This window comes from Patagioenas fasciata, chromosome 12 (assembly GCF_037038585.1).
Source record: "Patagioenas fasciata isolate bPatFas1 chromosome 12, bPatFas1.hap1, whole genome shotgun sequence".
Lineage (NCBI taxonomy): Eukaryota > Metazoa > Chordata > Aves > Columbiformes > Columbidae > Patagioenas > Patagioenas fasciata.
Window position 1 is genome coordinate 14,389,275 of NC_092531.1, and position 26,613 is coordinate 14,415,887.

At 49.2% G+C, this 26,613-nt stretch overlaps 2 protein-coding genes across 3 annotated transcripts in view; one reads left to right on the forward strand and one right to left on the reverse strand.

The window, feature by feature from the left end:
• Positions 1 to 15,617, forward strand: part of ITGA11 (integrin subunit alpha 11) — a 47,639-nt gene extending 32,022 nt beyond the window's left edge. Inside the window, exons 14-30 of one of the 2 annotated variants that reach the window (XM_065847280.2) lie at positions 173 to 376; positions 1,067 to 1,197; positions 1,849 to 2,015; positions 2,912 to 3,054; positions 4,605 to 4,715; positions 4,945 to 5,030; positions 6,273 to 6,480; positions 7,873 to 7,971; positions 9,333 to 9,409; positions 10,054 to 10,143; positions 11,383 to 11,473; positions 11,580 to 11,693; positions 12,517 to 12,603; positions 12,831 to 12,941; positions 13,494 to 13,589; positions 13,948 to 14,061; positions 14,625 to 15,614. In XM_065847280.2, coding sequence (XP_065703352.1) covers positions 173 to 376; positions 1,067 to 1,197; positions 1,849 to 2,015; positions 2,912 to 3,054; positions 4,605 to 4,715; positions 4,945 to 5,030; positions 6,273 to 6,480; positions 7,873 to 7,971; positions 9,333 to 9,409; positions 10,054 to 10,143; positions 11,383 to 11,473; positions 11,580 to 11,693; positions 12,517 to 12,603; positions 12,831 to 12,941; positions 13,494 to 13,589; positions 13,948 to 14,061; positions 14,625 to 14,696 — 2,001 coding nt within the window. In that variant the 3' untranslated portion in view covers positions 14,697 to 15,614. Of the gene's footprint in view, positions 1 to 172; positions 377 to 1,066; positions 1,198 to 1,848; positions 2,016 to 2,911; positions 3,055 to 4,604; positions 4,716 to 4,944; positions 5,031 to 6,272; positions 6,481 to 7,872; positions 7,972 to 9,332; positions 9,410 to 10,053; positions 10,144 to 11,382; positions 11,474 to 11,579; positions 11,694 to 12,516; positions 12,604 to 12,830; positions 12,942 to 13,493; positions 13,590 to 13,947; positions 14,062 to 14,624 lie in introns of both variants that reach the window. The other variant, XM_071813940.1, reaches the window with a different exon arrangement.
• A 2,228-nt stretch (positions 15,618 to 17,845) lies between these two features.
• On the reverse strand, positions 17,846 to 24,622 carry FEM1B (fem-1 homolog B). The gene is made up of 2 exons (XM_065847542.2): positions 23,913 to 24,622; positions 17,846 to 20,932 (listed from the first exon to the last, which is right to left on the reverse strand). Exons 1-2 carry the CDS (start codon positions 24,158 to 24,160, stop codon positions 19,297 to 19,299), a joined length of 1,884 nt encoding a protein of 627 aa, XP_065703614.1. The 5' UTR covers positions 24,161 to 24,622; the 3' UTR covers positions 17,846 to 19,296.
• Between the last annotated feature and the right edge of the window lie 1,991 nt (positions 24,623 to 26,613).

Genomic DNA, 26,613 nt, shown 5'->3' on the forward strand with positions numbered 1-26,613 from the left:
ATTCCCAAGAACGTGCGGAGCAGAAAGTCCTGCAGTCCCAGGAGGGCTCTCATGTCATTCCTTGCACATCACTGCATCTCATTTGGTCACCTTTGAGGATTTTCTCCTCTTGCCAGGCTTGCTGATGATGGTTTTTGGGTTTTTTTTCCCTTTTCTCTGGCTGGCCCAGCAGAACCTCTTCGTTTCCAGCGGTGCTCTGATCGATCTGCAGAGCTACCAGAACTCCCGCTTCGGCTCCTGCATTGCCGCCGTGCCTGACCTCAACCAGGACTCTTACAACGACCTTGTCGTCGGGGCACCTTTGGAGGACGAGCACCAAGGAGCGATCTATATCTACCTCGGCTTCAAAGAGACCATCCTGAAGAAGTACAAGCAGGTATAGCCACTGGGTGCTTTGGTTGTCCTAATCCTTCATTAGAATAAAAGTCATTTGTGCCCATTTTAAGGACAGATAGAGCATAATGGCCTCAAGTTGTACCAGGGAAGGTTCAGACTGGATATTAGGAAAAAATTCTTCCCAGAAAGGGTAGCGAAGCAGTGGAACAGGCTGTCCAGGGCAGTGGTGGAGTCACCATCCCTGGAGGGGTTTAAAAGGCCCATAGACGAGTTTCTTAGGGACATGGCTTAGTGCTAGAGTTGGATTATGATTGAATTGATGATATTGAGGTTCTCTTCTAAACAAGATGATTCTATGATTCTATAATAAATTCATATGCAGGATTGTGTTGTTTATTATTATTGATGGATATTTTCTCCCACAAGGTGGCCAAGACAAAGCAAACATAAGGTATGAAAGACATGCTTGAAATTAGGGGCAATGCTTAGCACTCAGTGCAATGGATTTCTTACACTTGTCAGAAATGGTAGCAGTGCAGAGTAAATTCAGCAGAAATCTCTGGATTGTGTCTCTGAACTGCTCACATTCCCTGGAAAATTATCTTGGATGCAATCGCTTGGAAAGGGGCATCATCAGTAGCACGGGGGAGGGTGGGGTGGTGAACCCCTCCTTGGCAGTCAGGGATGCTCCTGCTGGAAACACATCTGGATTCTCCCCTTTGCTTTTCAGCGGATAGCGGCTGCCGACCTCGTGCCGGGTCTGATGTATTTTGGATGCAGCATCCATGGGCAGCTGGACCTGAATGAAGACGGGCTTGTGGACTTGGCCGTCGGCTCTCTGGGGAACGCCGTGCTGCTATGGTTAGCTGCATCTCATTCGGGACTTTCCTCTGCCCAAAGTGCATTGCAATATCATGTTTTTCAGGGAAAAACTGATCTCCCAACAATTTTCCCACAATTATGATCCCCTGTCCAGCAGGGCGATACGATTTCAATGAAGTTGGACCCTAGAAGGAGATCAGAGTCAATTTTACTTTGAATTTCATTATTAGTTCACCAAGAGTCTCAGACCAACTGATTGATTTGTGGTGATTTGCCCAGGCTTCCTCTGTATTATTTAATAAGAACAACTTAATATTTGCAAATATTGATTAATGTTTAGAAAGTCACTTGAAGCTGTGAGGATGGAGGGAAGCTGTGCCCTGCAGTGATGAGGTTTGCCTTTGAAAATGTTATGTGCATTCAGGGGGCCAAATTCTGCTCTCGGTGCTGAGCCACTTCACTGACATTAGCAGGAGCCAAATATGCACAAGAGATTTTATTCTTCAAATACTACATAGATGAACTGAGAGTAGGTTGGCATGCCATGGTAGCCTTTGGTCTTCCTCAGCACCTTCTTGATATTGGGTAAAAGGGTGAAAAGGGTGAATCTGGAGACTTTTGGAGGCTGCTGCAGATGTCTGCAGGTGTCCCATGCCCCAGCACATCTCCCAGCCCCTGCTGTCCCCACAGGTCCCGCAGTGTGGTCCAGATCAATGCCAGCATCCGCTTTGAGCCCGTCAAAATCAACATCTTCACCAAGGACTGCAAGCGGAATGGGAAGGATGCCACCTGCATGTCGGCCTTCATCTGCTTCACTGCTGTCTTCCTCTCGGCTCACTTCCAGACGGCCAGCGTGGGTAAGTGGCACAGTGGCTCATGCAAAAAAAAAAACCCAATTCAGGCATTATTTAGGTCTCCAGCCCCGAGGGAGCACCCAGCTTCTGCCAAGAAAAACCATCGAGGAGCTTGGCATGGTGTGAGGAGTGCATGTTGTCATCTGCCACATCCCTTTTTTCCCACAAATTTGTCCCTGTCCTGGGTGATGTAGCTGGGACAGTGGCTCTGCCATTAAGCATTTGCCAAGAGACACCCCAAGGACACAACCTGACCCATGTTTGACCTCTTTTCTCCCCTGTGCCCTGGGGCCAAGCTCTCCTGCAGCTTCCCTTGCCATGGTACTTGTGACAGGGATGTCACCACCATCTCCCCAGCCAGCAGGGCAGGAAAGGACGTGCTCAGACCACGTCCCACAGATCTCATTCATCCTCCCCACTGCAGGGGCACAACACATCTGCTGACCAGATGTGCATTTTTCCCCAATACCCTTGGGAATCTCTCTGAAATTATTGGCAGATCTTCTATTAAGCATGTTGCAGTGACCCCAGATCTACCCGGCGGATGCCCGTGACTCAGCTGGAGCCGGAGGGAGCAACAGCAGCTCAACCTCCTGCAACTCGGCAGCAAATGGGTTCCTAAGCAAAGCCAAAGGAAAAGCAAGAATTTTGATTTGTGCTATCAAATGTTTTCCTTCTAACCGCTGTCATTGCAGAGCTTGCAGGACAAAAAGCTGACCGAGATTTCCTATTCTATGATTCTACAAAACCAGTAGCAATAACTATAACCTGATTTTCCCTTAGATTGCTCACTCCCATGCTTCTCCTAGTAGGACAATAGAGAGTTGAGTGCACAAAAGCCAATTTTTTGACCCGGTGTTGCCATGTAGTGAGTGTGCCTGTCACTGTTCTCCCTCCAGCGCTGCGGTACAATGCCACCATCGATGAGCGCAGGTACACGCCACGGGCGCACCTGGACGAGAGCAGTGAACGGCACACGCAAAAGGGGCTGGTGCTGCTTGGTGGGCAGGAGCATTGCGACCGGCTCCGGTTCCATGTCCTGGTGAGTGAGAAGGAGGACAAGGATGGGGTGTCGTCCTCTGTCAGCTCACGGAGGGGACCAAACTGCCCAAGGAAAGATGCTCTCCAGCTTACACAAAACAGCAATGCACCCCAATGGCTTCATGGGGCTGGAAATGAGAATTATCCCCCAGCCCACGTTTCTTCATGCTGGGATTGATGTGGGCAACAGAGCTGGGGAAGGGGCTGGAGTACAAGTGTGATGGGAGTGGCTGAGGGACCTGGGGGGTTCAACCTGGAGAACAGGAGCTGAGGGGAGACCTTCTGATCTCTGAACTGCCTGAAAGGAGCTTGGAGCCAGGGGGCGTCGGGTTCTGCTCCCCAGGAACAAGCACCAGGACCAGAGGAAACGGCCTCAAGTTGCACCAGGGGAGGTTGAGGTTGAATCTTGGGAACAATTTCTTCCTGGAAAGGGCTGTCAGGCATTGGAACAGGCTGCCCAGGGCAGTGGTGGAGTCACCATCCCTGGAGAGGTTGAACAGACGAGAAGATGAGGTTCTCAGGGACATGGGGTAGTGCCAGGGGTGGGTTAACAGTTGGATTTCATTATTTTGAAGGTCTCTTCCAGCCTAAATGGTTCTGTGATTCTATGGTCAGGGATGGAGCTGCCCGCACACAGCAGCTGCTGGATCCCCAAGCACTGACTTCATCGCAGCCCCAGCCTGCGCTGGGCTCCTTTCCGTGAGCCGCTGACCGTGCCCTCAGGGAGGGCGTGCACTCTGTACGCTCAGGTCAGGCTGCTTCTCCTGCTCCATAATTGGTGAAAACTCATTTTTCCATCAGGAACCAAATTCCTCCATGCCAGTCCTTGTTGTTCGCACTCTCTGCACCCCTCTGACCATCAGGGTCCCCTTCTTTGGGTGCAGAAGCTGGAGAAACCCTCTGCACTGCTCACAGGGAACAGCTGATGCACAAACCTGGCCAAAATCAAACATTCCCAGCAAATGATGAGAATATTGCAGTGGCCAGGGAGGACCGAGCTGCCAGACTGGCCCAGCCCCAAGTGCTGGCCTGAACTGCCGTGAACTTTTGGGAAATTTGAATCTGGAGCTTGTGATTTAGCCGGAGAAGCATCTCACTCCAGAGCATCAAACTGCACCCTGTATGGCTGGAACAATGCATGCAAAGAGCTCACAGAGCTGCAGGAAAGGTGCAGCTTTTTACTGGGTGGACAAGCCCCATGTAGGGGCTGCAGGGCATCTCTGTCCCCGTCCAGGATTCTGACCTGGGGACAGCTTGCCCCTGGAGCATCCATTTTTTGGGCCCAGCATCTCCAGAGTGAAGCATTTCCCACCCTGTCAGGCATGCAGGTGTGGATGGGTGTTGTGCAGCACCATGGAGCTCAGGTTGTCCCTTTCCCTCGGGAAGGGTTAGCTGGAGAAGACAGGATGATCACACACCAAGTATGCTAGACTACAAAGCTTTTATTTCATAAAATAATCACACATGCCTGTTCCGCTTTACCTTTCTCTCTGATGCAGCTGCCCATCCATGGGCTCTGTCCTTCTCAGCACTGCTTTCTGTCCCTCGCAGGACACAGCTGATTACGTGAAGCCGGTGACATTCTCCATCGACTACGAGCTGGAGCACCCTGAGAATGGTCCCATGCTGGATGACGGCTGGCCCACCTCACTCAAGGTCTCGGTAGGTAGCAGCGCCCACGTCCCAGGGCGCCTTTTATCAGGCATTCAGCATATTTATCTCTTCTTTTTATCATTTGCTTCTTAACCTCGGGGCTGTAATCCCTGGTCCCTCCTGTGATAGCAACACATTTGTATCCAGTGCAGTCTGGAATCACCGCTTGTGTCCCTTCTTCTTGGAGTATAACTTGTGGTGCAAAGTGTCACTGAGCTGCTCTTGTTGTCCCCCTTAGGTCCCTTTCTGGAATGGGTGCAATGAGGATGAGCACTGCGTCCCTGACCTGGTCCTGGACGCCAAAAGTGATGTACCCAGTGCCATGTGAGTAGCTCACCCAGATCATACTCCCAGCCAGTATCACAAACCAGAGGGGCTCCAAAACCCAGTCCCAACCCATGCTCCATACACACTGGCATCACAGCTGGCCCTTCATCCCGCATCACCATGAAGTTCACCCAACATCACCACAAGGTCCATTCAGCATCCCCATGAGATGCTTTTCGGCACCTTCTCTCACAGCGGGTCTCGGAGCCTCCTCCTGCTCCCCGCCTGGAATGAATTGGTGGTTTTTCAGGGAATCCACAAAACAACTAATATTTGATGCCATGGTGATGAGTCCCAGGGAGACAAATCAGTAAATAACAGGGGGGGATAAATTGCTGGCATTACCCACTTGGCAATTATAAGCCTGACTCACTCAGCAGAAATAATTATATGCTACATCTGATTGCTTAGAGAGCTTTGAAAGGTTTTTTATGAGCACAGGAGCCTGAACCTCTTTCTTCCACCAACAGTAGTGGGCTCAGGGCCAGTGCTGCTACCTGGGGATTACTTGTGTCCCGTAATTCAGCATTTATTGCTCTGTCTCCTGTAAAGCTCTTGGTCCCAAGGCTGTGACCCAGAGCATGACCAGTCCTGGCTGGGCCGCTCTGCGGGAGGTTGAAGTGAGCTGTAGGTGGGGCATTATTTATGGATCTTAGTAGCTGGAGTCCTGTGAATAACCACGGGCAGATGCCATGGTCTACCAGGGTGCCAGACCTCCAGTCTGGTTCCTCCTGAAGCCCGAGGAGCCTTCCTGGTGGCATCAGTTGGGGAGGGGATTGTGTCCTGCGAGAGTAACTGATATGGAGTTGATTTCTGCTGAGAAAACCACTTTTGAGGTGACTTGTTGGAATTGAGCTATTCCTTCAAACCAGTGCCCTGGCTGCCCTGCTGGCAGAGCCAGAAGGTGGCTCCAAAGGTGGCACCAAAGGTGGCACCATCCTACATTTTCCTTTTTCCCTTTCCTTTTTTCCCTTTTTTTTCCCTTTTTTTTCCCTTTTTTTTCCCTTTTTTTTCCCTTTTTTTCCCTTTTTTTTCCCTTTTTCCCTTTTTCCCTTTTTCCCTTTTTCCCTTTTTCCCTTTTTTCCTTTTTTCCTTTTTTCCTTTTTTCCTTTTTTCCTTTTTTCCTTTTTTCCTTTTTTTTCCCTTTTTTTCCTTTTTTCCTTTTTTTTCCCTTTTTTTCCTTTTTTTCCTTTTTTGACTTGTTCCCCTTCTTCCCTCCTTCCCTTCCCTCCTCTGCAGGGAGTTCTGCCGGCGGGCACTGCGGAGGCCACCACCGGACTGCTCAGCCTTCAGCCTCTCCTTTGACAGTCCTGTCTTCATCATCGAGAGCAGCAGGAGGAGGGTGGCCGTGGAGGCGGCGCTGGAGAACCGGGGTGAAAACGCCTACAGCACTGTCCTCAACATCTCCTTCTCCAGAAACCTCCAGTTCGCCAGCTTGATCCCCAAGGTGAGGTTGCCGGGGGAGATCTGAGGGTTTCCAGAGACTCTTCTAATCCTGGCCGGATGAGAAAGCTGCGTCCTAATCCAGAGCCCAAAAGCGTCTCCGTCCCTCATAAATCAGACATGTTTATGGACTTAGTTTCTAAGCACTTACAGCCCTTTCAGCTCTTTATTTTGGAAGTACAAAAACACTTGAATTTCAAGAGCCTGAAATAAGGTCAAATGCAGATGAAATTATTTCCCTCTTTATTTTTTCTACTCCAGTAGTTTAAAAATACTTGCTGCACATGGCCAAATTCCCGTCAGGGATGAATTTTTGCAGCCGAGATATAACTCCTGGAAGTATGGGCTGATAACGGGAATGTGGCCACAGCTCAGCATCGAGCTAGGCAATGCTACTTCTGTCCCCTGGATGAGCCTGTCCCTGTGCCATGGGGACCCTCCCCAATATTTCCCCCCACCACCACTCACTCATCTTGGTGCCATTCCTCTCTTGTCCCATCAAGGTTTGGGAAATCTGCTGACGCTGCTGAGCCCCGACTTATTCCCCAATGACTTCATACCCACCCGCAGATCCCATGTCCTGCCTTTGTTTTTCTACAAGCCGTGCCAAGGGAAAATTGTGGGGCACGCTGCCCACAAAATAAGAAAAAAAATGCCCTTTCTGAGAGATTACTCCCAATTAAGTGAGGGGAAAAACCCCTCGGTGCTCGGTAACGGGAAATACCACTCAGTGGTGGCAGCAGGAAATATCTGCAGCTGGTTATAGAAGCATCAGGCTGTTGATGGGATCCTGGCTGCTGCTCTTTATAAATAAGCAAATTGCCAACCAGAGGGGATGTATGTTTGTGTCAGAGGCAATACAGAGACACAAATAAAAAGTAGCTGTGGCCCCGGAAAGTCCACAGCCACGTAAGACAAGTGAGAGAAAGCTCCAGGTTGTTGATGATGGCTGTCAAGGCATTTTCCCTGTGGCTGGTGGTGAGATGTTTCAGCTAGTGGCCAGGCAGAATAATATTATAGTTCTTGTTATCTCTTGATACTTCTCTGTGACTTCTTATTACAGAAAAAATATTCTTCTTCCTGGCTATAGTGCCAAGAATAACCAAGTTTGTTCATTCACTGCTGTAGTTAAATTTCTAAGGAGGATTTAAATCAGAAATCTGGAAGCCAGTTGCTAGAAATGTCCCTCTCCAGGAATGGTCCTAGAAATTCAGCTGCAGAGGCAGGATTCCCAGCCTGCAGCAAGAAGTGTTGGTTGGTCGCTTGGTTTGGTTGGACGTTTTTTTCCAAAAGTCAAAGCCTGTTTTGAGCCCCACAGGTATTTTTGCTGCTTTCATAAAGAGTCAGATCATGGGGCTAGTGCCCAGTGTCATGGACACTTCATGTCCTATTTTAGGATGACACAGACATCAACATCGACTGCATGACTGAAGACAAGAACCCCAACAAGAAGGTGTGCAACGTCAGCTACCCGTTCTTCCGCGCCAAGGCCAAGGTACAGCTGGATAACTTAGGGGGACTAGATGACCTTTGAAAGTCCCTTCCAATCCAAACTATTCTATGGTTCTACTCCCTCCCACTCAAGAGAGGCATCACCCACAGGTTGGGACCCCTCTGCCCCCAGCATGGCCACAGGGCTGCATCCATCCATCTTTGGGCTGGGTGGCTTTGAACAGGATTTTTAAATATAAATGTTTGGTTTCCTCCCTTTCTCTGTCTGTTGTTGGGGTTTGGAAGGTGCATTAGGGGAGCTGGTGTGGTTGAGATGCTGTCTTGATGCACCAAAATCAAAGCCAGCTCCTAAGAGTCAAAGAATTTGACTCCATTTCTTTGAGGCCATTTAAAGTTAGCTTCAAACCACTGCTGGTGACTTTCCTGAGCTCCCTCCTTGCAGCACGAGGCACCTTTCCCTGCCTGACAGGTTTTCTTTGCTCTCAACTCCCAGAGTCCCTTTGGACCCTCCTTTGAGCCTGTTCAAGCACCTCGGGCTGGTGGCACCATCCAGACCCCAGCTCACCACTGTTTCCAGCGCTGGCTGTAACCCCAGCATCATTTTTTTAGGTGCCATAAATCCCTTTGCAAATGTTATATGCAACATCAGGGAAAAGCGAGGAGATGCCATGGGCAGAGCAGGACCTCACTCACCAGGGTCATCTTGTGAAATCTCGTCCTGCATCCCCATGGGAAAACGGGATCTAAGGGGAAAAATTTTTCCAACCACCGTGTCTGTCTGAAGCTTTTCCTTGTCAGAAGCTTGAAAATGAGGGATGAGCTCCAGGCACCTCACTAAGAATTTAAAGCTCCCAAAAAAGCACTCTCAGATGCCTGTGGCCATCCACGAGAGCACAGCAGCTCGGCTCCCCATGACCTACGGGGGCTGGGAATGCATCTGCGTGGCATCAGGTAGTCCAGGTCCTGCCAAGACAAAGACAAGCTGGAAATGAAAGTTTGGCCCAAGAGGCAGCAGGAGCTTTAATATTATCCTCAGCTGTGCAGTCCCAGACAGTTTGAGGTCATTGCCACAGATGTGACATTTATCACATTTTATTGTTGTTGGCCTCTCTCCGGCTGCCTTCCCCCGCCAGCCGACCCCGTGCCGCAGATGGGAGCGAGCGGCCTCTCGCTGCAGATCCCCCGGAGGGTTTCTCTTCCAATCTCAGAGAAAAAGCAAAAAAAAAAACAACCCACATTGTGCAGGGCTGAGAGTCAATCCTGCAAATCCCCAGCGTGGCCTCTTCTCTCCCTGGAAAGCCAAGGGAGCATCTCCCAGTGGGATCAGGGGGATGCTCTCAATTTCTGCTGTTTCGGGTTTTTTTCCCCCTAATGCTTTCTCCAATCTGTTTCCAACCCCCACAGGTAGCTTTTCGTCTGGATTTTGAATTCAGCAAGTCGATTTTCCTTCAAAGTATGGAGATCTACTTGATCGCCAACAGGTTTGTGGTTCCTTCATCCCTTGTTTGCAAGGTTGACAGGACATTGCCTGCTCACATTGGATTTCCTTCTTCCATAGCTGCAGGTGCTTTACTTGGGGAATAAACACAAGGAAATCTGATTGCCATGGGTTATTAGAGAATACACAGCCCTGCATTCACAAACCAGATTATTTTTATTTATCAATATATTTATATCCACCATTTTTTGGTGTATGTGGTGGCTCTGCAGTCACTGCCAGAGGCTCCAGTCACTGCTGCTTTCTTACCCACCTTCACAACTGCAAACGCTCTCAGGAAACATAACTCCTGGCAGCTTTACAAAATTCTTCTCACTCACTTGCCCTGCACAGGTAAAGTTTTCTGACAGACAAGTGAAAACTCATTAGGATTTTTTTTTAATTTTCATCAATTATTAGAGCAGATAAGGATTCATTTTAAGGCTGCTGGGTGTGAAAACCCTCTCCAAATGATCTACTTCTATGGCTTTGGGCTAATAAAAGTTACAGAAGAAAATTGCTTCTCTTTACACTTTGGCCAAAAAAGAGAAAGTTCAGCCCTTCACCACCTGCTTCCTATGACTCCCCAAAAAATCAGAGAGGAGCCAACTCTCACCTCTCCCCCTGCTTGTCCCACTGCCGTTTCAGCGACAGCGAGGAGAAAGAGAGCACCAAGGAGGACAACATTGCCCACCTCAATTTTCACCTGAAGTACGAAGTCGACCTGCTCTTCACCAGGTGGGTGTTTTGGGAGGGGACACAGCTTTTGGGGGGGACACATCTTGCAGGGTGTCTGGGAAAACCAGTGCTGGTCCCACAGGAGCTGCCTTCAAACAGAGCTCAGTGAAAACTCAGCTTTAATTAGGGGAATCAGCTTAAAGAAAGGGCTGAAGGAACCATAAAATCAGGCGCATCCCGCTCAGTGGGTCCCTATAAAAATCAACAGCAAAGAGCAATGAGGTGCTGTGCTTTCATAATGGTTAAACGCACAAGTGTTATTAAATAGGTGTGAGAGAATATTTGAATGTATTTTTTTAAGAGGAAAAAGTACTTATTGTAGGTAATAATGCTCATAACATGTGTTACTAGCCAGTGTCTGGGCTGGGAGCCATTGCAATAAAAAATGGTCTCACCAGAAGCTGTGCTGGGATGTGTGTGGAAGGGTTTGGGCACCAACTGTAACTAAAGCAGAGTGTCCTTGGTCCAAGAAGAGTGGGGAACTAAGACACAGATGATAATTTATTAACCTGATTATTAAAAAAAAAAAGTGGACCCCAGAAGAACATTCCCTGGCACAGATTGTTGTAATTCTTAGCAGATTTTTGAGATCTTCAGTAATTTTTTTTTCCCACCAGAGGCAGTGGGGCACTGAAAATAAAGCTACTTTAATACTTAGAATTTATGGGGAACAAGAGGATTCTCAATTTAACAAATGTCAGAATCACCCTTACAGGAAAAGGGAGAACTTGGAGGAAAAGTAACAGCACCAAAAATTCAAATTTGGGCACCTTGGCAAGGGGGAAAAGGGGAATAACTTCAAAGGGGTTTGGGCCACATGCCCTGTGTTGTGACACCTGCGAGCATATGTCCCATCCCAGTGCTCCCAGTCTGGATCCCATGGGCACCCCTGGGATGCCTCTGGTTCCTTCTCATTCTCTCCAGCTGCGAAACAGAGACATGATTCAACTCCCCAGATTTATATGTGACGTTGAAACCACTGACCAGGGCCTTGGATATGTCTGTTATAATAAAAAGGCGAGAAAAATTCTACAGAAAAAGGGAAAATACCACAGAAGCAGAATAGTGTGAAAATCCCCTGTCTTTTCATTCAAGGTGGAGCCAGGTGATGGTTTCCATCCAAAATGGGGCCAGACGGAAAGTCTTCTCCTGGGAGTCTGGAGGCAGCTGGGCGTGGGGCTGCTCCTTGCTCTGTTTGCTCTGAGACCCCTCACGACTTGTCCCCACTTGTCATGACAGATCGTCAAGCCTGGATTACTATGAAATCAGGTCGAACAGCTCCCTGGAGAGATACGACAGCATCGGCCCCCCCTTCCATTGCACCTTCAAGGTAAGGAGGGGGTTTAAACCACGCCGGAGGTGGAATGTGCCATGGTCACCCTGCTTGTCCCCATCCCACTGGCATCGCGGCATATCCCTGTCCTCTGTCCTCACAGCTGCAGAACCTGGGCTTCTTTCCCGTGGAGGGGGTGACCATCAAGCTCACCATCCCCGTGGCCACCCGGGCGGGCAACCGCCTCCTGCTCCTGACCCAGTTCCTGGTGGACCAGGTAGGGGAGGGGGTTTCACCCTCATTGAGTATGTGGGTCCCTTCTGGGCCAGGGTTGGGGGTGCAGACGCTCCACAAAGGATCCCCTCATCCTTTTGCAAACCCCCCTCCCCATGCTCACACCTGCACAGATTATCTTGGCTCTTGCCCGGGCTTCTCCCTTTTGCATTCACTTGGCTGGAAACATGGAAAATGGTGATGGCCAAAGGGTTCAGTCCAAATATTTCTCTGAGCTAGACCTCCCTCTAGTATGTGATGGATTCTTGAGGGTCTTGAAAGCTTCAACTGTGCCTGGGGCAAAATATGGGTTTGAGGGAAGAGGGCTGGGAGCAGACCTGGGGCACCCTGAAACCCCTGGACACCCCGAGCCCCCCGCTGCCCCTGCAGCCATGTGAGAGTCTCGTCCTGGTGGTGGATGGAAAGAGCTGGGCAGAGGAGACAGCATGTCAAGGGCCAGGTTTGGTTTCAGTGGAGTTCTTTCGTACTGCAGCTCTGGCAAAGTCACCTGTGCCACCCCAGCACCCTGCCTGGGGGTCTCTACCAGGCTGAATTTGCTGGGGGAGAGGCACAAAACACAGGAATTAATTAATTAAATTAGGATGCTGGGCTTTTTTTGGGCCAGGACCTCCTCCAGCCCAGTGGTGCAGCCATGGCAGCTCCATCGCAAAGTGACCCCAGCTCAGCCCCTAGCACCAGCAAAGCCGGGGGGTGCTGGAACCCTCCCCGATTCCACCAGGATGGGTGCTGAGCACGGGCCAGGAGGCGAGGAAGTGGCTGCCATGGTCCTCGTCCACATTCTTGGGACTCATCAGCTTCTCCTGCAGGAGAACACAACCTGCAACATTTGGGGAAACTCCACCGACTACCGGGGGACACCAGCTGAAGAGGACCTGTCCCGCACCCTCCACCTGGTACGTGTCCCCATGGGCCTGATCCTGGCCCCGGGCTGAGCTCTGTTGCCCCAGGTGGCCACCAAAAAAGGGAGAAGCCCCCCAGGATGGGGATGCCCCAATGGTGATGGGGAGAACGGGTGTGTGGCTCCTCCACTGGGGTCTGGGTCTCGCTCCCTTCACTGTGTGGCAGGAAGGGTTTTATCCCCTTCTCAGCAGTGATGCTCCATAAACTTCTCCCCTTGCAGAACCATAGCAACTCCGACGTCATTTCCATCAACTGCAATGTGAAACTAGCCCCCAACGAGGAGATGAACTTGCACTTGCGTGGCAATCTGTGGATGAAGTCTCTGAAAGCAGTAAGTCCTCCCACAGCAGACATACACTTTTGAAGTGAAATCCACCAAAGGAATCATGAAAACCTCTTGGGCTTTTTCCCTCTCCGGTGATTTTGATTTTCAAATCCTACTAATTCTACCAGCGTGTGCATCCAACATCCCTCACAGCACCTCATCATGGTGTTCATGATCATCTGGGTGTTCCTGCTCCAGCAGGGGGATTGGACTAGATGATCTTTCAAGGTCCCTTCCAATCCCTGACATTTTGTGATTCTGTGTGGAGCTGTCATATGCAGGGACAGGAGTTGGACTTGATGATCCTTGTGGGTCCCTTCCAACTCAGAACATTCTATGATTCTGTGGGAAATCTAATCTCAAGCAGACATTTTTTGCTGCAATTTAGCCACCCTCACTACTTGACCTGCATCATTGTCCCCCATGGGTGCTGTGAACAGCATTCCTGGGGTGGATGCAAAGCCGTGTTGGGGAGCAAAGCCATGGGGGGGTGCACCTGGTCAGGACACTGGGTCCTACCCCATGTCTGATGCTCACGTCCAGCATCTCCTTGCGCAGCTGAAGTTCAAGTCACTGAAGCTCACCACGAATGCCGCTCTCCAGCGAAGCTTCGGGAGCCCCTTCATCTTCCGCGAGGAAGACCCCAGCCGCCAGGTGAGCCCCGGGCAGGACAGTCACATGTGGACCCAGCAGGTTTGGGGATGCTGCGACACCCCACTCTGACCCCAGTGGGAAAAAACCCTGAGGCTGGAGCGACCTGCAGAGCCCAGAGCAATTTGGTGCAGCTGTGGCCGGAGCCCAGCAGCTCCAGTCCCAGCACTGTGGGGCTCAGCAGGGAAAACCTGAGCAGAATCGCGTGTGTGGAGTGGGCACCTTTCCCAGCATCGTCCCAAAGTGGGGGACACGCAGCGTCAACCTCATCGCACTGTCCCCGCATCCCCTCTGTTCCTGCCCACCCGACTCTCACACCCAGCAGCACAATATTGATATTCGGATGGTTTTTTCCTCGCAGATAACATTCGAGATCTCCAAGCCGGAGGAGTCGCAAATCCCCATCTGGATCATCCTCGGGAGCACCCTGGGGGGGCTCCTGCTCCTGGCACTGCTGGTCCTGGCGCTCTGGAAGGTGAGAGAGACGCCGTGTGCGCGGAGACCCCCAGCCCCGGCTCTGTGTCCACACCCCCACAAGCCCCTTTGGCACCACCAGGAGTCACAAAAAGCTCCTTTAACCTCTTTCTGGGTCCATATTATTTACATTCAGGGCCTAAACCTCCTGGCAATATCCCATTAAAAGAAAGATATTGAATTAATGGTGGGGGTTTCTTTTTTCTCTTTTTTTTTCTCTTTCCTTTTCCCCTTTTCTTCTTTTTGCTCTTTTCTTTTTTGTCTTTTCATTTTTCCTCTCTTTATTTTTTCTCTTTTCTTCTTTTTTATTTTTCCTTTTTGCTCTTTTGTTTTTTCCTTTTTTATTTTTCTTTGTTCCTTTCTCTTTTTTCTTTTTTCTTTTTATTTTTGTATTTTTTCTTTTTTCTTCTTTTTTCTCTCTTCTTCTCTTTTCCTTTTTATTTTTCTTTCTTTTTCTTTTTCTTTTTCTTTTTCTTTTTCTTTTTCTTTTTCTTTTTCTTTTTCTTTCTCTTTTTCTTTCTTTCATTTTCTCTTTTCTTTCTTTTTCCTCCTCCATCCCTACAGCTTGGATTTTTCAAAAGCGAGAGCCGCAGGCGAGCGGCGGAGCGGGAGCGGAGCGCCCAGGGGCTGGAGTGACACCACCGGGGCCACCGCGTCCCTCTGACACCCCCAGCCCCCCCAGCCCTGGCCGGTGCTGGTGCAGAGGTTCACCCCGAGGGATCTGGGTGCTGCACTCAGGTCTGCATCGCGACAAGAGGACACCCCTTTGTGTGAAACCACCGAGACAGGTCCAAAAGCCAAAAAAATACCCCAAAATCTACAGGTACCAAAATCCCCAACCCTGACTCGTGGTCCCACACCACAGCGTGAAGAGATTCAAACTGGGTTTGCAAGGAGGGGGCAGCGGCACCAGGATGCGGGGAGAGCACCAAAACCGTGTGTCCCATAACATGGGGCCAAGTATGGGTTGCAAAAAAAACTTTAAAAAATAATATCCTTAAAGAAAAAAAAGAAGAGGATTGCTCATTTTGGTTGAGCTGTAGCAAAGCCCCGGGTGTTGCTGGCCACAGCTCTCAAACTGCGTTGCATTCATTATCCAGAGTAATTGGGTGGAGATTTTTAATTTGCTGCCTTCTCAATGCACTGAATACAAATGATAGCAAATTAAAGCACCTTAATGCAAATCTCCAGTGTCCAGCTGTACATACTTATTTTAAAAATACTCACCTGTTTAAGCAAAGGAGAAAAAGAATTCAAAAAAAAAAATATCAAAAACCAGTTTGAAGTGTTTTCTCCAAACTGAGCAGTTTCGAAGAGCTTGTGCCCAGCAAATGTCCGCACATGTATTATAACTGTACATACTCGGTGTCACGCGAAACCGGATCATCGGTGCTGTTTGACAAAAATCTTTCTTTTTGCATAACAGAATTATTTATGCTAATATTAATTTTATGGATGAAAAAAAGAAAGCATATGTCCACCGGATGTGTAATGAAGTTTGTTAAATACTGTCCTAGTATTTTTTAAGAATTAAAAATACAGTATTTTAAAAATGAATTGCCTCTGTTCCCCTTCTGTGTTAACCCCCTTCCACAGCAGGGTTTCCACTCTTCTCCAGGACACAGTGCAGGACGGGGCTTGCACCTTTTCCTTCATTTATTTATTGTGGGATGCACGTTTTTTGCCACCCATTTTTGAAGAGATACTGTCAGGCGGAACAAGTCCAGGGCGATGCGCACACTGCCAGTGCTCCCACGGCCTGGGAGAAAACACATTTTGCAGATTTATTTTCCTCCCTCGTCCTCATCCACCCATTTTAGGTAGAAAGCACATCAGCAGGCTGCACTGGGACTACTGACAGCATCTTGCCAATGTTTTATTCCTAGGGGAAAAAATTAACTAACTGCTTTTCAAAGGTTTTGCTCAAAAGCAGCTCGTGCCTTGGTGCTGTCCAAAGGGGAAGGCGAGTGCTCTCCTGCTGCTGTCTGGCCACAGAGCCACATGTAAGGGTGTTGCACGTGTGTGTCATTTATGATGTTCTCTCTCTTTATTTTTAATGTGTCTATATGTCCTCTAGCTTTATGAAACGATGCTCACAGGTAATATGGTGCAAAAGCTTGGGGCTGTGTGTTTGCATGTATGTGTTTGTATGGGAATGTATCTTTATTTTCTTATATATATATATATATATATATATATATATGTATACACATACATAAATTTTTTTTTTCTGTTTTATATATATATATAGAGAGAGAGATCGATATATATATAGAGAGAGAGATGTGTATTCAGGAGTAAGAGTACCGCCAGGCCTCAGCTTTGGGAAGTTGTGCTCACAAGAGATACTGCACCAGCTAGGATTTCTCTGTGTGTGTGTGTGTGTATATATATATATGTATGTATGTATGTATATAATCATTTGTGTGTGCATATACATATGTATGCATATGCTTATGTTTATTTATGTGTATATTTTTAAAAAAAGTATGTGTAGCTATATATACATGTAGGCATATATTTGTGCATGCATATAAGTGTGTGTGTACATATATTATTTTTCTATACATCCATGTACACGTATCTCCCACACAGCGTGTCCCAGGGCTCGGAGCAGCGGTTGTTGCCTACTGAGGGGAAGAAAAGCTGCATTTTTACTTCCATTTAGTCAAAACACCCAGGAACACAATTCCCATTTGCAGTGTGGGGGCTCATCCCGTGGGACACAAGCCCTTTCATGGGCTCTTTACCTAAACCCAGCGGGTTTGTGACTTTTCAGAATTTGGTTAAAGATACTTACACCATGAGCTTTTATCAATTTAACTCAAAGCCATATTACCTACAGATATTTCAAAGCATGCAGGTTTGTTCCAAGAAGGGTTTTATACAGGTATTTCACAAGAACATTTACATTATTCCAAGTCAGAAACAGGTCCTGAGGAAGAAAAAAAAAAAGGTCCAAGAAAATACTGTCTTAATCAATGACACAGCAACTTAAAATGATTTTCGATCCAGAACCCAAGTGCTCAGCCCTCCCTCCTATTTCCTCAGGCTCCAGAAACCACTGATTCTCATTTTTTAACTATATATCGCATCACAAATTATAGATGTGCAAGGGTAAAAAGAAACAGCAAGGCCTCAAAGCTCCGTTCGAAGCATGTGGCATAGTATAAGACTTTTTTCTTTTTCTGTAACACGTAGACACTGATTCATGTACTGGTTAATTTTCACTGAGTCAGCTGCCAGCAGCTTCACAAGCTCAATAATGATCATCTGGTGGGCGGCTGGGGTTTCAGGTTCAAAGCTCTAGCAGTAACAGACACAAGCCCAAAATGGGAGCCCGAAAACATTTTCCCCAGTTCTCGCAATGAGCCACAGCCACTTAAACATATTTTTTGCATTTCCAACAATTGGGCTAAAAATTGCCATTGTAAATTCTCACCAAAATACAAAACTGCAGCCTTCCCGGTGACTTCAGAGTGATGCAGCTCTTACGAGATTTAGGGTAAGAATTTACACAACCATTAACACCTTCCCAACCGTTTGACAACTTCTACTTGTTGTGTTAAGGCCCCCCGTGGGTGAATTTTGGCTTTGCCATTTTGCCTGACTGCAAGCCATGGTTTTTCAAAGCCATAATCCAATCTACCTGAGATACGAGTGACATTTTTCATTTTTAGAAGCTCATTTCTACCAGAGTGAAGTTTGCAGCTTAGAAGACACGGTATCTCTAAAGTTTTTCCCTTGGAAATCCCTTGGGATTAAAAAATTGAAGAGTTCTAAGCTAATTCCACATTCAATGTTTATTTATTTGTAATACAAATAGAATCGTGTGCCCAAATCTCACCTTAAAGTCCTACCCAGATTGTTTAAAAAAAACCCTACAGAACATTCTTTCATCATCTGACAGTTAAAAAGCTGCATTTAAAATAAACAGAGTTTTCAGTAGCCTGTCAAAACAAGTGACATTTTACTGTCGGAGTATCTGCAACTTCTACCAAGGAGAAGCACCTTCTCAAGCAACAGCATTATTATACAATCAGTTGCTTATCATAAAAGATTTTATGATAGGACAATTTTCTATAAATCAGGTTTCATAGAGATTTTTTCATAACGAAAGGAGTAAAAATAATGAAAAAACTTCCAGTCCAATTCAGAGAGGCACAGACTCACTCCACGTGTGTCGGAAAAGCCAGTTTCAAGCAGCTCCAAAGGAAGGTTCTCTTTGGCGACAGACTACTCCGTTAGGAAAGTACAGCATCTGGAATCCAGGAGTGCAGTTGTACATACTTTTGAGTCAAAAAGGTGCATGTTGATCATTGGAACAACAACAAAAAAAAAACCACAAGTTAAAAGCATTTTGAAATGTTGGGACACACACAAACACAAATACCCTACCAATTTTCTAGGTATCCATGCATGATTTTTATATATGAGCGATTAGCTACACAAAAACGGTGACTCTGAGTCATTTCGGTCAATGTGCAAGTTCCTTTTTCAAAAGTTGCTCGGTACTTACTGTAGTAGTATAAATGAGGAGCTTGATACATCAACTGTTATTAGATGAATACACCATAGCTGAATTTAAACCTGTATTTCCTAACAGAGCATTCCACACATCTGTAGCTCTTGATAACTGCTGTTCCAAATTAATTAAACTAAAAAAAAAAAAAAAATTTAAAATGTTACCAACATCTTCAGCATTAACTGAAAGGCATTAAAAGACAGTGAGGTATGAGAGCAATGGGTTGCTCTGTATGTCCAGACTTCGCTTTTAACCAACTACCACATAACTTCCAATTGTTCTTTCCCACCTCGCCCCAAGAACTTTCAAAATTTGCAAAGCTGCTGCCTCGGCACTGGCGTTTAGAGGCACCTTTTTAAATAACCTCCTAAAGAACTCAGCTGCAAATCCTAGGCAGAGATGTGTATTGGATACAAAACATTCTGCACAAGTTACCTTGGGATTATTTTCCTTTTGTTTATAAAAACAAGAGATGATGCAATTCTTTTAATTAAAAGAAACAACCAAAAGCATCAGATTTGACTACAGAAAACCACGTGGCTATTCTTTTTCACCTCCCCCCAAGATCTGCAAGAGAACTGAGGCTGCAGACTGAATCCAGAGGAACCCAAACCCCAAAGAATAGAGAAAAAACAACTTAATGTATACACGTATTCTGCTGTCTGCGATCGATGTCCCGGGATAGCACCACCACAAAAGATTTTACGTAACCTAGTGAAACTTCACAAATTCTTCCAGAGTTCTGGGGATCTGGTTTTGGTAGCTGATGTTGTAGATCCGCACCGCTCGGGCAGCCAGGCACTTGAGACTCAGCTTCATTTGAGTTTTAAGGAGTATTTCGGACACCCCCGTCGTACTTTTATCAAGAGGGGTTTTCTTCTGCTTATTTGTCATGTCTGTGTGAGCACCAGCCTCCACCAGGCTAATGATGATGGAATGCAACGTCAAGAAGTCGCTGATGGGCCTGTGGTACTGGACGATGATGTGGAGTGGACTATTACCCTCATTGTCCACAGCATTCACATCAGCGCCACAATCCAGCAAGAGTTTCGTGACCAGCGCATTGGGAAAGCTGCAGACATCGTTGGTGTGGAAGTCGTCGACTGGCGTGCTGGAGTTGACAGCGTGATGCAGCAAACTGGAGCCATCCCGAGTTCTGGGATCGAGGTGAATCAGGTTATAAATCTGCTTGTTGATTCGCGACTGATCCTCTTCACTGCACTGGGTCTTGGTAGAGATGCAGACCAAGTAGAGAAAGGTAAAAATGTTGCATTCGTAGTTGTCCATGGCTGTGTGGATGTCGGAGTCCTGGGTGGTTTTGATCCGGGACATGCCTTGTTCAATCTCCAAGACACTGCACCTCAGAACGCTCTCGATGTCCTTGGCCTTAACAGGCTCGTTTAAGTGGATCATCTGAGAAAAGACCTGAGCAAACCTCAGGAGGTCCTTATGAGTGTTCCTGTTGCCCTTTTGCCTCAGATGCAATGCGTGGAGCCACAGCTTGATGCACTGTTCAAACTCCATGTTATCCGCATAAACAGCACCCCGGTAAATAATGGGGTGAGAAACATCGATATTGTCTGAGCCCAGAATTCTTTCTCGCACGATGAGCCCTTCCATGTGAAGGGCATCTCTGTCCTGCCTAATTGACTCTAATTCCTGAGGAGTCCTGCATTCGGTCCTGTTTCCATACGCTTCAATTTGCGGAAGAACTTCCTTTTCAATTATATTCTCGCTGTCTCGGTACCTCTCCAGCATCGCTAAATATAAATAGTGGTAAGTCTTCATTATATCATAATTTTCTCTGTCATTTGCAAACGAGGCACCCAGAAGCTCCAGCGCTTCGATCCGGCTCCTCCTGTCACAGTCGGCGTGAGCCAGCAGCAGCTCCACCACGTCGGCCTTGCAGCTCTCGGCCGCCACCTTCAGCGGCGTCATCCCATGGCCATTCACCATCATTGCCGCCTTCCACTTGACCAGTTCCCTCACAATCTCCAAGTGACCGGCTTCGGCAGCGAAATGTAGCGCCGTGGCGCCGCAGTGGGCCTTAGCGTTGGGATCGGCATGCTGCTCCAGCAGGTACCGCACCACCTCCGTATGCCCTTTGTAAGCCGCGATCATAAGGCAAGTGTTGTCGTACTTGTTGGCGATGCTGATGTTGGCGTTGTTTTCCACCAGGTATTTCACAATGTCCAGGCGGCCATCGAAACATGCGGCCCGCAGCGGGGTGGAGTTGGTCACCGTTGTGTGGTTCACATTGGCGCCGTGACTCACCAGCAGTTTGACCACCTCGAAGTGGCCGGCTCCTGCCGCGCACCACAGCGCCGTGGCTCCATCAATCACAAAGCTAAAAATGGGAAAACAGAAACAAGCAGTTAAACTTACGCTCTTTTACAGGCAGCCGAGCAACACGCAACACGCACACACATACCCAGCCATTAAAACATATTGTACAGCCGTCCTGTTTTTGTATTTGAAGGAACTTTCCAGAATAGCCAAGGTAAAAGAGTGAGGGAGTCACCAAGCACAGAGACCTCCCAAAGGAAGAAGCGTTGGAAGCTGAAACCTCCAAGCAGCCGGGGATTTCACCACACTTTGCACAAGTACTTCCCGGGCTGCTTTGAAGATCCCACCTGCCAGCTCCAGCCCTCGGCCTCTGGAGGTCGCAGGAAGAACAGTTACAAGAATTCGAGCCCATATGCCAGAAACTCACACATGAAAGACATAAAACTTAAAATGCACACATTGACACAAAAAACCCAAATTCAGACACAAATAACAGTGTAGCTATACAATACACTGGTCCTGGCAGCAAAGCTGGCTTAAGAATTTTGTCTTGTTTCACTTTATTCTCCCTCCTTGAGCTGCAAAACTGCCACCACTTCCACTGCACCGACGCTTCTTTTTCAAGAGACTGCACTATAAATCAGACCTGAAGTCTCGTTACACAAATGGAACAATAGGAATAAAATAAAATTCTAAAAAGCACAAGTTCTTCTGAGCTGGGCTGTGTCAGAGATCTGTTTTGCAGGGGACAGTTAACTCCAGCAAAGCACCAGTTTCTTAGGCTGTTTTCATTCCCAAATCCAGCACGTTGTGTAACTAGAAAGATAGAGATTGATGTCCTTCCCATCCCCCTGATTTCTGAAGTAGCACTTGAACACAGAAACAGGCTGCATTCGCGCTGTAGTTAATACACACTCAAGGCACATCCCAAATTACAGAGGAGGGACAAATATCTTGTTTCCATATGTCCAAACAGACACATTACCCAAAGCTAAAATATCATAAGATATCAACTTAATTTGAACAGTGATTTTTAGAATTTTAAGAAGCTCTCATGTAGCTCAACAGGAATAGTTGGATTTGGCTGTTTGTAAATCCAACATCTCTAGACAACACTTCAGAGGCCATTTCAGAGCTCTGGCACAGAGATGCCTGTGCCTTTTTTCACAGTAAGAAATTCCTTATTTTGTAAATACTCACATTAAAATACTTTTATATTTAAACAGAAGGAAAGTCAGGTCCTAGGATTTGTCACTGAACATGAGGTGATTTATGGGTGCGCTACAGGAATATATTTACAAATCAAAAGCCTGGAGCTCACCCAAGGGGAGCTGCTGTGCCACCTTATCTCCTGAAGAATGACAATAATGACAATAACGTGGTGCTGGGGGATCACATGTCTCCTCTCTGACTCCCACTGCGCCCATTGTGTCCCAGACAACACCTCCTTTGATCTATGCCAGTCAGAGGCTCTGGTACAGGGAAATAAGAAAACTCTGCAGCCGAGGGGGCCAACAGCCCTTCTGACCACTTTCTGTCAACAGAGGCTCTTCCTCTAACGAAATTCGGGGGCAGAGCTCACCCTAGGTATCCTCAGCCAGTTTTTGCTTGTGAAAAGAGGGCTAGAAGGGAAATGGAAGAAAAAAAATAAAACATAGGGAAGCGGGTCCCTCCCCCTTCACTCAGCGTTTAAGAACTACCCAGCCTTTCCCTGGGCCAGGTGGAGCTGCACAGGCACAACTCCAGCTCAGCAAGCAGGAGCAGATGAAAGATCTCGGCAGGGACACAGGATGATCCCTCTGGCTCATCCTTGACATGAACCACCTGCCAAACCTGAAGCTGTTCAAAAGACCAATTTACCTTCGCGATTAGTCAGCCTGGGGTTTTAAGGCTGATAAAAGGGCAAGAACTTGATGAGCGCTGTGTGAGATTTTAAAAGCAATGTTCCTCGCTCCTTCTGCAGTGGCAGAACACCACCCAGAACATCCCTGCCAGGTTTCTCCATGAACAGCAGCATCAGCACTGCTGATGGCACCTCCTGCCCTCCCTGTCCTCAAATGTCACATTTTGTTCCCAGCCATCCCGTGTGTTGGCTCCTGCAGCAAGAAAGGGACGTTCCTTGGGATGGCTGGATACTGAAAAACTCCCAATTTGTGCACACAACAGCCTGCCTCCCAGTGCGCAGGTATCACCCTGCCCTGACCCGCTGGCTGCTGTCGCCCGCAGCAGCGAGAAATGTCACAGAAAAGGCTGGTTTGGCACAGCAAGAGGGAATGGAAGGCAACAGGGAACCCACTGAGGAGCCCTCTCTGATGCAGCGAACATTATCACAGTTACAGCTTCCTCACAAGGGGAGCAGGAGGGGCAGGCACCAAACTCTTCTCTTCAGTGACCAACAACAGAACCCAGGGCAATGGCAGGAAGATGTGCCAGGGAAGGGTCAGCTGCACATGAGGAAAAGGTTCTTCACCCAGAGGGTGCTGGACACTGGAATAGGCTCCCCAGGGAGGTGTCACATCCCCAAGCCTGACAGTGTTCAAGAAGAGACTGGACAATGTCCTTGGACACATAGAATCATAGAATCATTTACGTTGGAAGAGGCTCTCAGGGTCATTGAGTCCAACCATAACCTAACTCTGGCATTAAACCATGTCCCTAAGAACCTCACCTAAACACCTTTTAAACCCCTCCAGCGATGGTGACTCCACCACTGCCCTGGGCAGCTGTTCCAATGCCCGACAGCCCTTTCCGTGGTGTGAACAGTGGGATTGTCCTGTGCAGGGACAGGAGTTGGACTCGATGATCCCTGTGGGTCCCTTCCAACCCGGAACATTCTATGATTCTATGATTATTCTGTCTCCAGCTTCAGGTGGGGGATCTTGGAAGGGAAAAGGTATTTATCACTCATAAAGCACCACGTGGGGGATCTCAAAACAGGCATTTTTACAGGTGTCAAAGCAACTTTCCCAACACCAGCCAGGTGCGCCCCAGTGCCCCGTGCCGTGCCAGCAGTGCCGCCGTTGTCCATCCGCCGTACATACCCGTCGAAGCGCACAGTGCCGGTCTGCTGGGTCTGGACGCGGTAGTGCTCCAGCAGCAGCCGCACCACCTTGGCGTGGCCGTTGCGGGCGGCGATGATGAGCGGGGTGGAGCGCTGCCCGCCGTGCTGGCTCACGTAGCCCAGCAGGTACTTGATGTCGCTCTCGGAGCGGTTGAGCAGCAGCGCGGCCAGGGTCAGCACCCGGCCCTCGCTCGCCGCCTTGTACACGTACCCGGCCAGCCCCTCCATCGCCGCCTCCTCCTCCTCACGGCTCCGGCGGCCCCGCTCGGGCCTACCGAGCAGCCCCGCCGCCGGGGCGGCCTCTCCCTCCGCCTCCTCCTCCGTCCTGCCTCGGTGCCCGGCGGGGGGCACATGCGGCCCCCTCGGGGTCAGCCGCCCCCCGGGCCCGGCCAGCCCTTCCGGGCCGGCGGCGAGACGCGGCAGTCCCAGCGCCCGCCGCCGCCGCCGCCTCACCCGGGCCCGCGGCCCATCCCCGGCGCCGCCACCGCGCAGCTGCCCCGGCAGCGGTGCCGCAGCGGGGACGCGAACCCCCGGTCCAGCCGCCGGCCCCGCCCTCCGGGGGGTCCCGACGAGCGGCAACGTTCAGCCCGGGCCCAGCGCCGCGCGCGGGGCTCCGCTACGGGTCGCCGGAAGGGCCCTGCGGGGCGCGCGGCGGCCACGGGCGGCCACGGGCGTCCGCCACCGCTCCGCCCCCGCCGCAGACTCCGGAAGCGAAACCGGAAGCTTCGCGCTCCGTTGCGTCCCCCCCGCAACCGGGGCAGCGCACGGGAGTTCCGGGCCGCGAGCGGCTCCTTCCCCCGCCAGCCGGGGGCTGCACGGCTTCCTTTGGCCTGGCCTGGCCGCCTCGGGTTGGGTTGGGGTGAGCTGGGTTCAGCTGGGCTGAGTTCAGTTGGGCTGTGTTGAGTCTGGTTCAGTTGGCTTGGGCAGGGTTGGTTGGGTTGGGTTGTGCTATGTTGGGTTCATTTGGCCTGGGTTGGATCTGGTTTAGTTGGGTTGGGCTGGGTTGATTGGATTGAGCTGGGTTAAATTGGGTTGGGTTCACTTGGGCTGGGTTGGGTCTGGCTCATTTGGGTTGGATCAGGTTGGGTAGGGTTGGATTTGGTTGATTTGTGTCAGATTTAGTTTTGTTTGGTTCAGTTTGTTGTTTCTATTCAAGAAGGGACCAGCAGCTTTTTCACCTGGACCATGACCCCATCCCAACTCCACTGTGTCCCCGCACACGCAGGAGCTTCATCCTGGGTTTCAGGGACACCACCTCACTGCACGCCTATCACCTTAACCGAGAGCTAAATAACCCCCCTGCTCACCCCCTCTGCATCCCCAGCACAGATCATCTCCCAGAGCCCCTCGGCAGGTGCCCTGCGCTGTGACCAGTTACATGACACTGACAAAGTAACGTGAGACAGGACCCGCACTGCCGTCTGCTGCCCGCCATTGTTCTTGAGGGGATACAGTATCCACCGTATTAATAGTTAATTTAGAATCATGAAAGTGGAGCCGCTGCTCTTTGTGGAAAGTTGCGTGCACTGTGGATGGGAGTGGGCACTGGGCTGCACTGCCGAGAGGAGCCCTGGGGAGGCGAGAGGGATGTGAGTCAGGCCACGGTCAGCCCGGGGCATTCAGTCAAGCAGGATCAGCTATTAACAGCCACGTACGCGTGTTGGGAACAGCGCGACAAGCAGGGTTCACAGTAAGTTTAAGTGGAACCTCTCTCCATTACCTCAATGATCTCCTCCACTTTTCAAGGATTTGTTTTTTCCAGCAAACACTGCCCGGGTGCTGCTCGTGTTCCGCCATGGGTCAGCATGGATGGCACAGAGCAGGTCCGTGAGGAAGTACTGACACTGCCACCGTCCCTCCCAGCAGCACCATGGAGCAGAGAGTCCGAGGTCTCTGCTCTGCAGCTTCTTGGAGCCTCCTCGACTACACTGGGTCCAGCTCACCGCAGGCTGGACCACGATTCCACAGTGGGAAGCAACAACACAGCTTTGAGTGATCGTCACATTACCACCCAACAACATGGGTGTGCACGGAGAGATACGAGCGTGTCGGTGTGGTCACCACAGAGCGCCCAGCTCTAAGCTGGTCCTGGGATGCCCTGAGCCTGCATAAGGCCCTGAGTTCTCCACGCTCAATGTCAGAGCTGCCCAGGGGCAGATGTGAAGCCGAAGGGTTTCAGCATACCAAACCACTTGGCCCAGTAAAAGGCCATTTCCCCCGAGCAGCAGCACATGTTAAGCCGTGTATCCACTCCTTGTTTCAAATGCAGAAGCGATTCCTAATTTAGACCCTGAACTACAAGTCCCAGGGGTTGCAAATTAAATCCCAGGGGTTGAAAATCCTTCGTTGTCACCCACTTTTACTGCTCATCAGTTGTCCCGACCTGACGGCATTTATCCAGGCAAAACAGGGGAGAGGGAACAGGGCATGGCATCCACGTCTGCAGACTTAGCAGAGTAATAACGTCCCTTTGCTCCATGCTGTACAAGTGCAAAACACAAGTTTTTTCATTCCAAGGTAATAGAAACGAGACTGGCTGCACGTAGTGATTTACTTGTGGCAATACATCAAACCTGTGGCAGAGCCATGTTGTGCTCCACTGCCTTATTTCCATTTCCACACCTTGCACTTCAAACAACATGGTGATTGCATAGGGTGGTCTGTCCTCTGCCAGCCTTTTC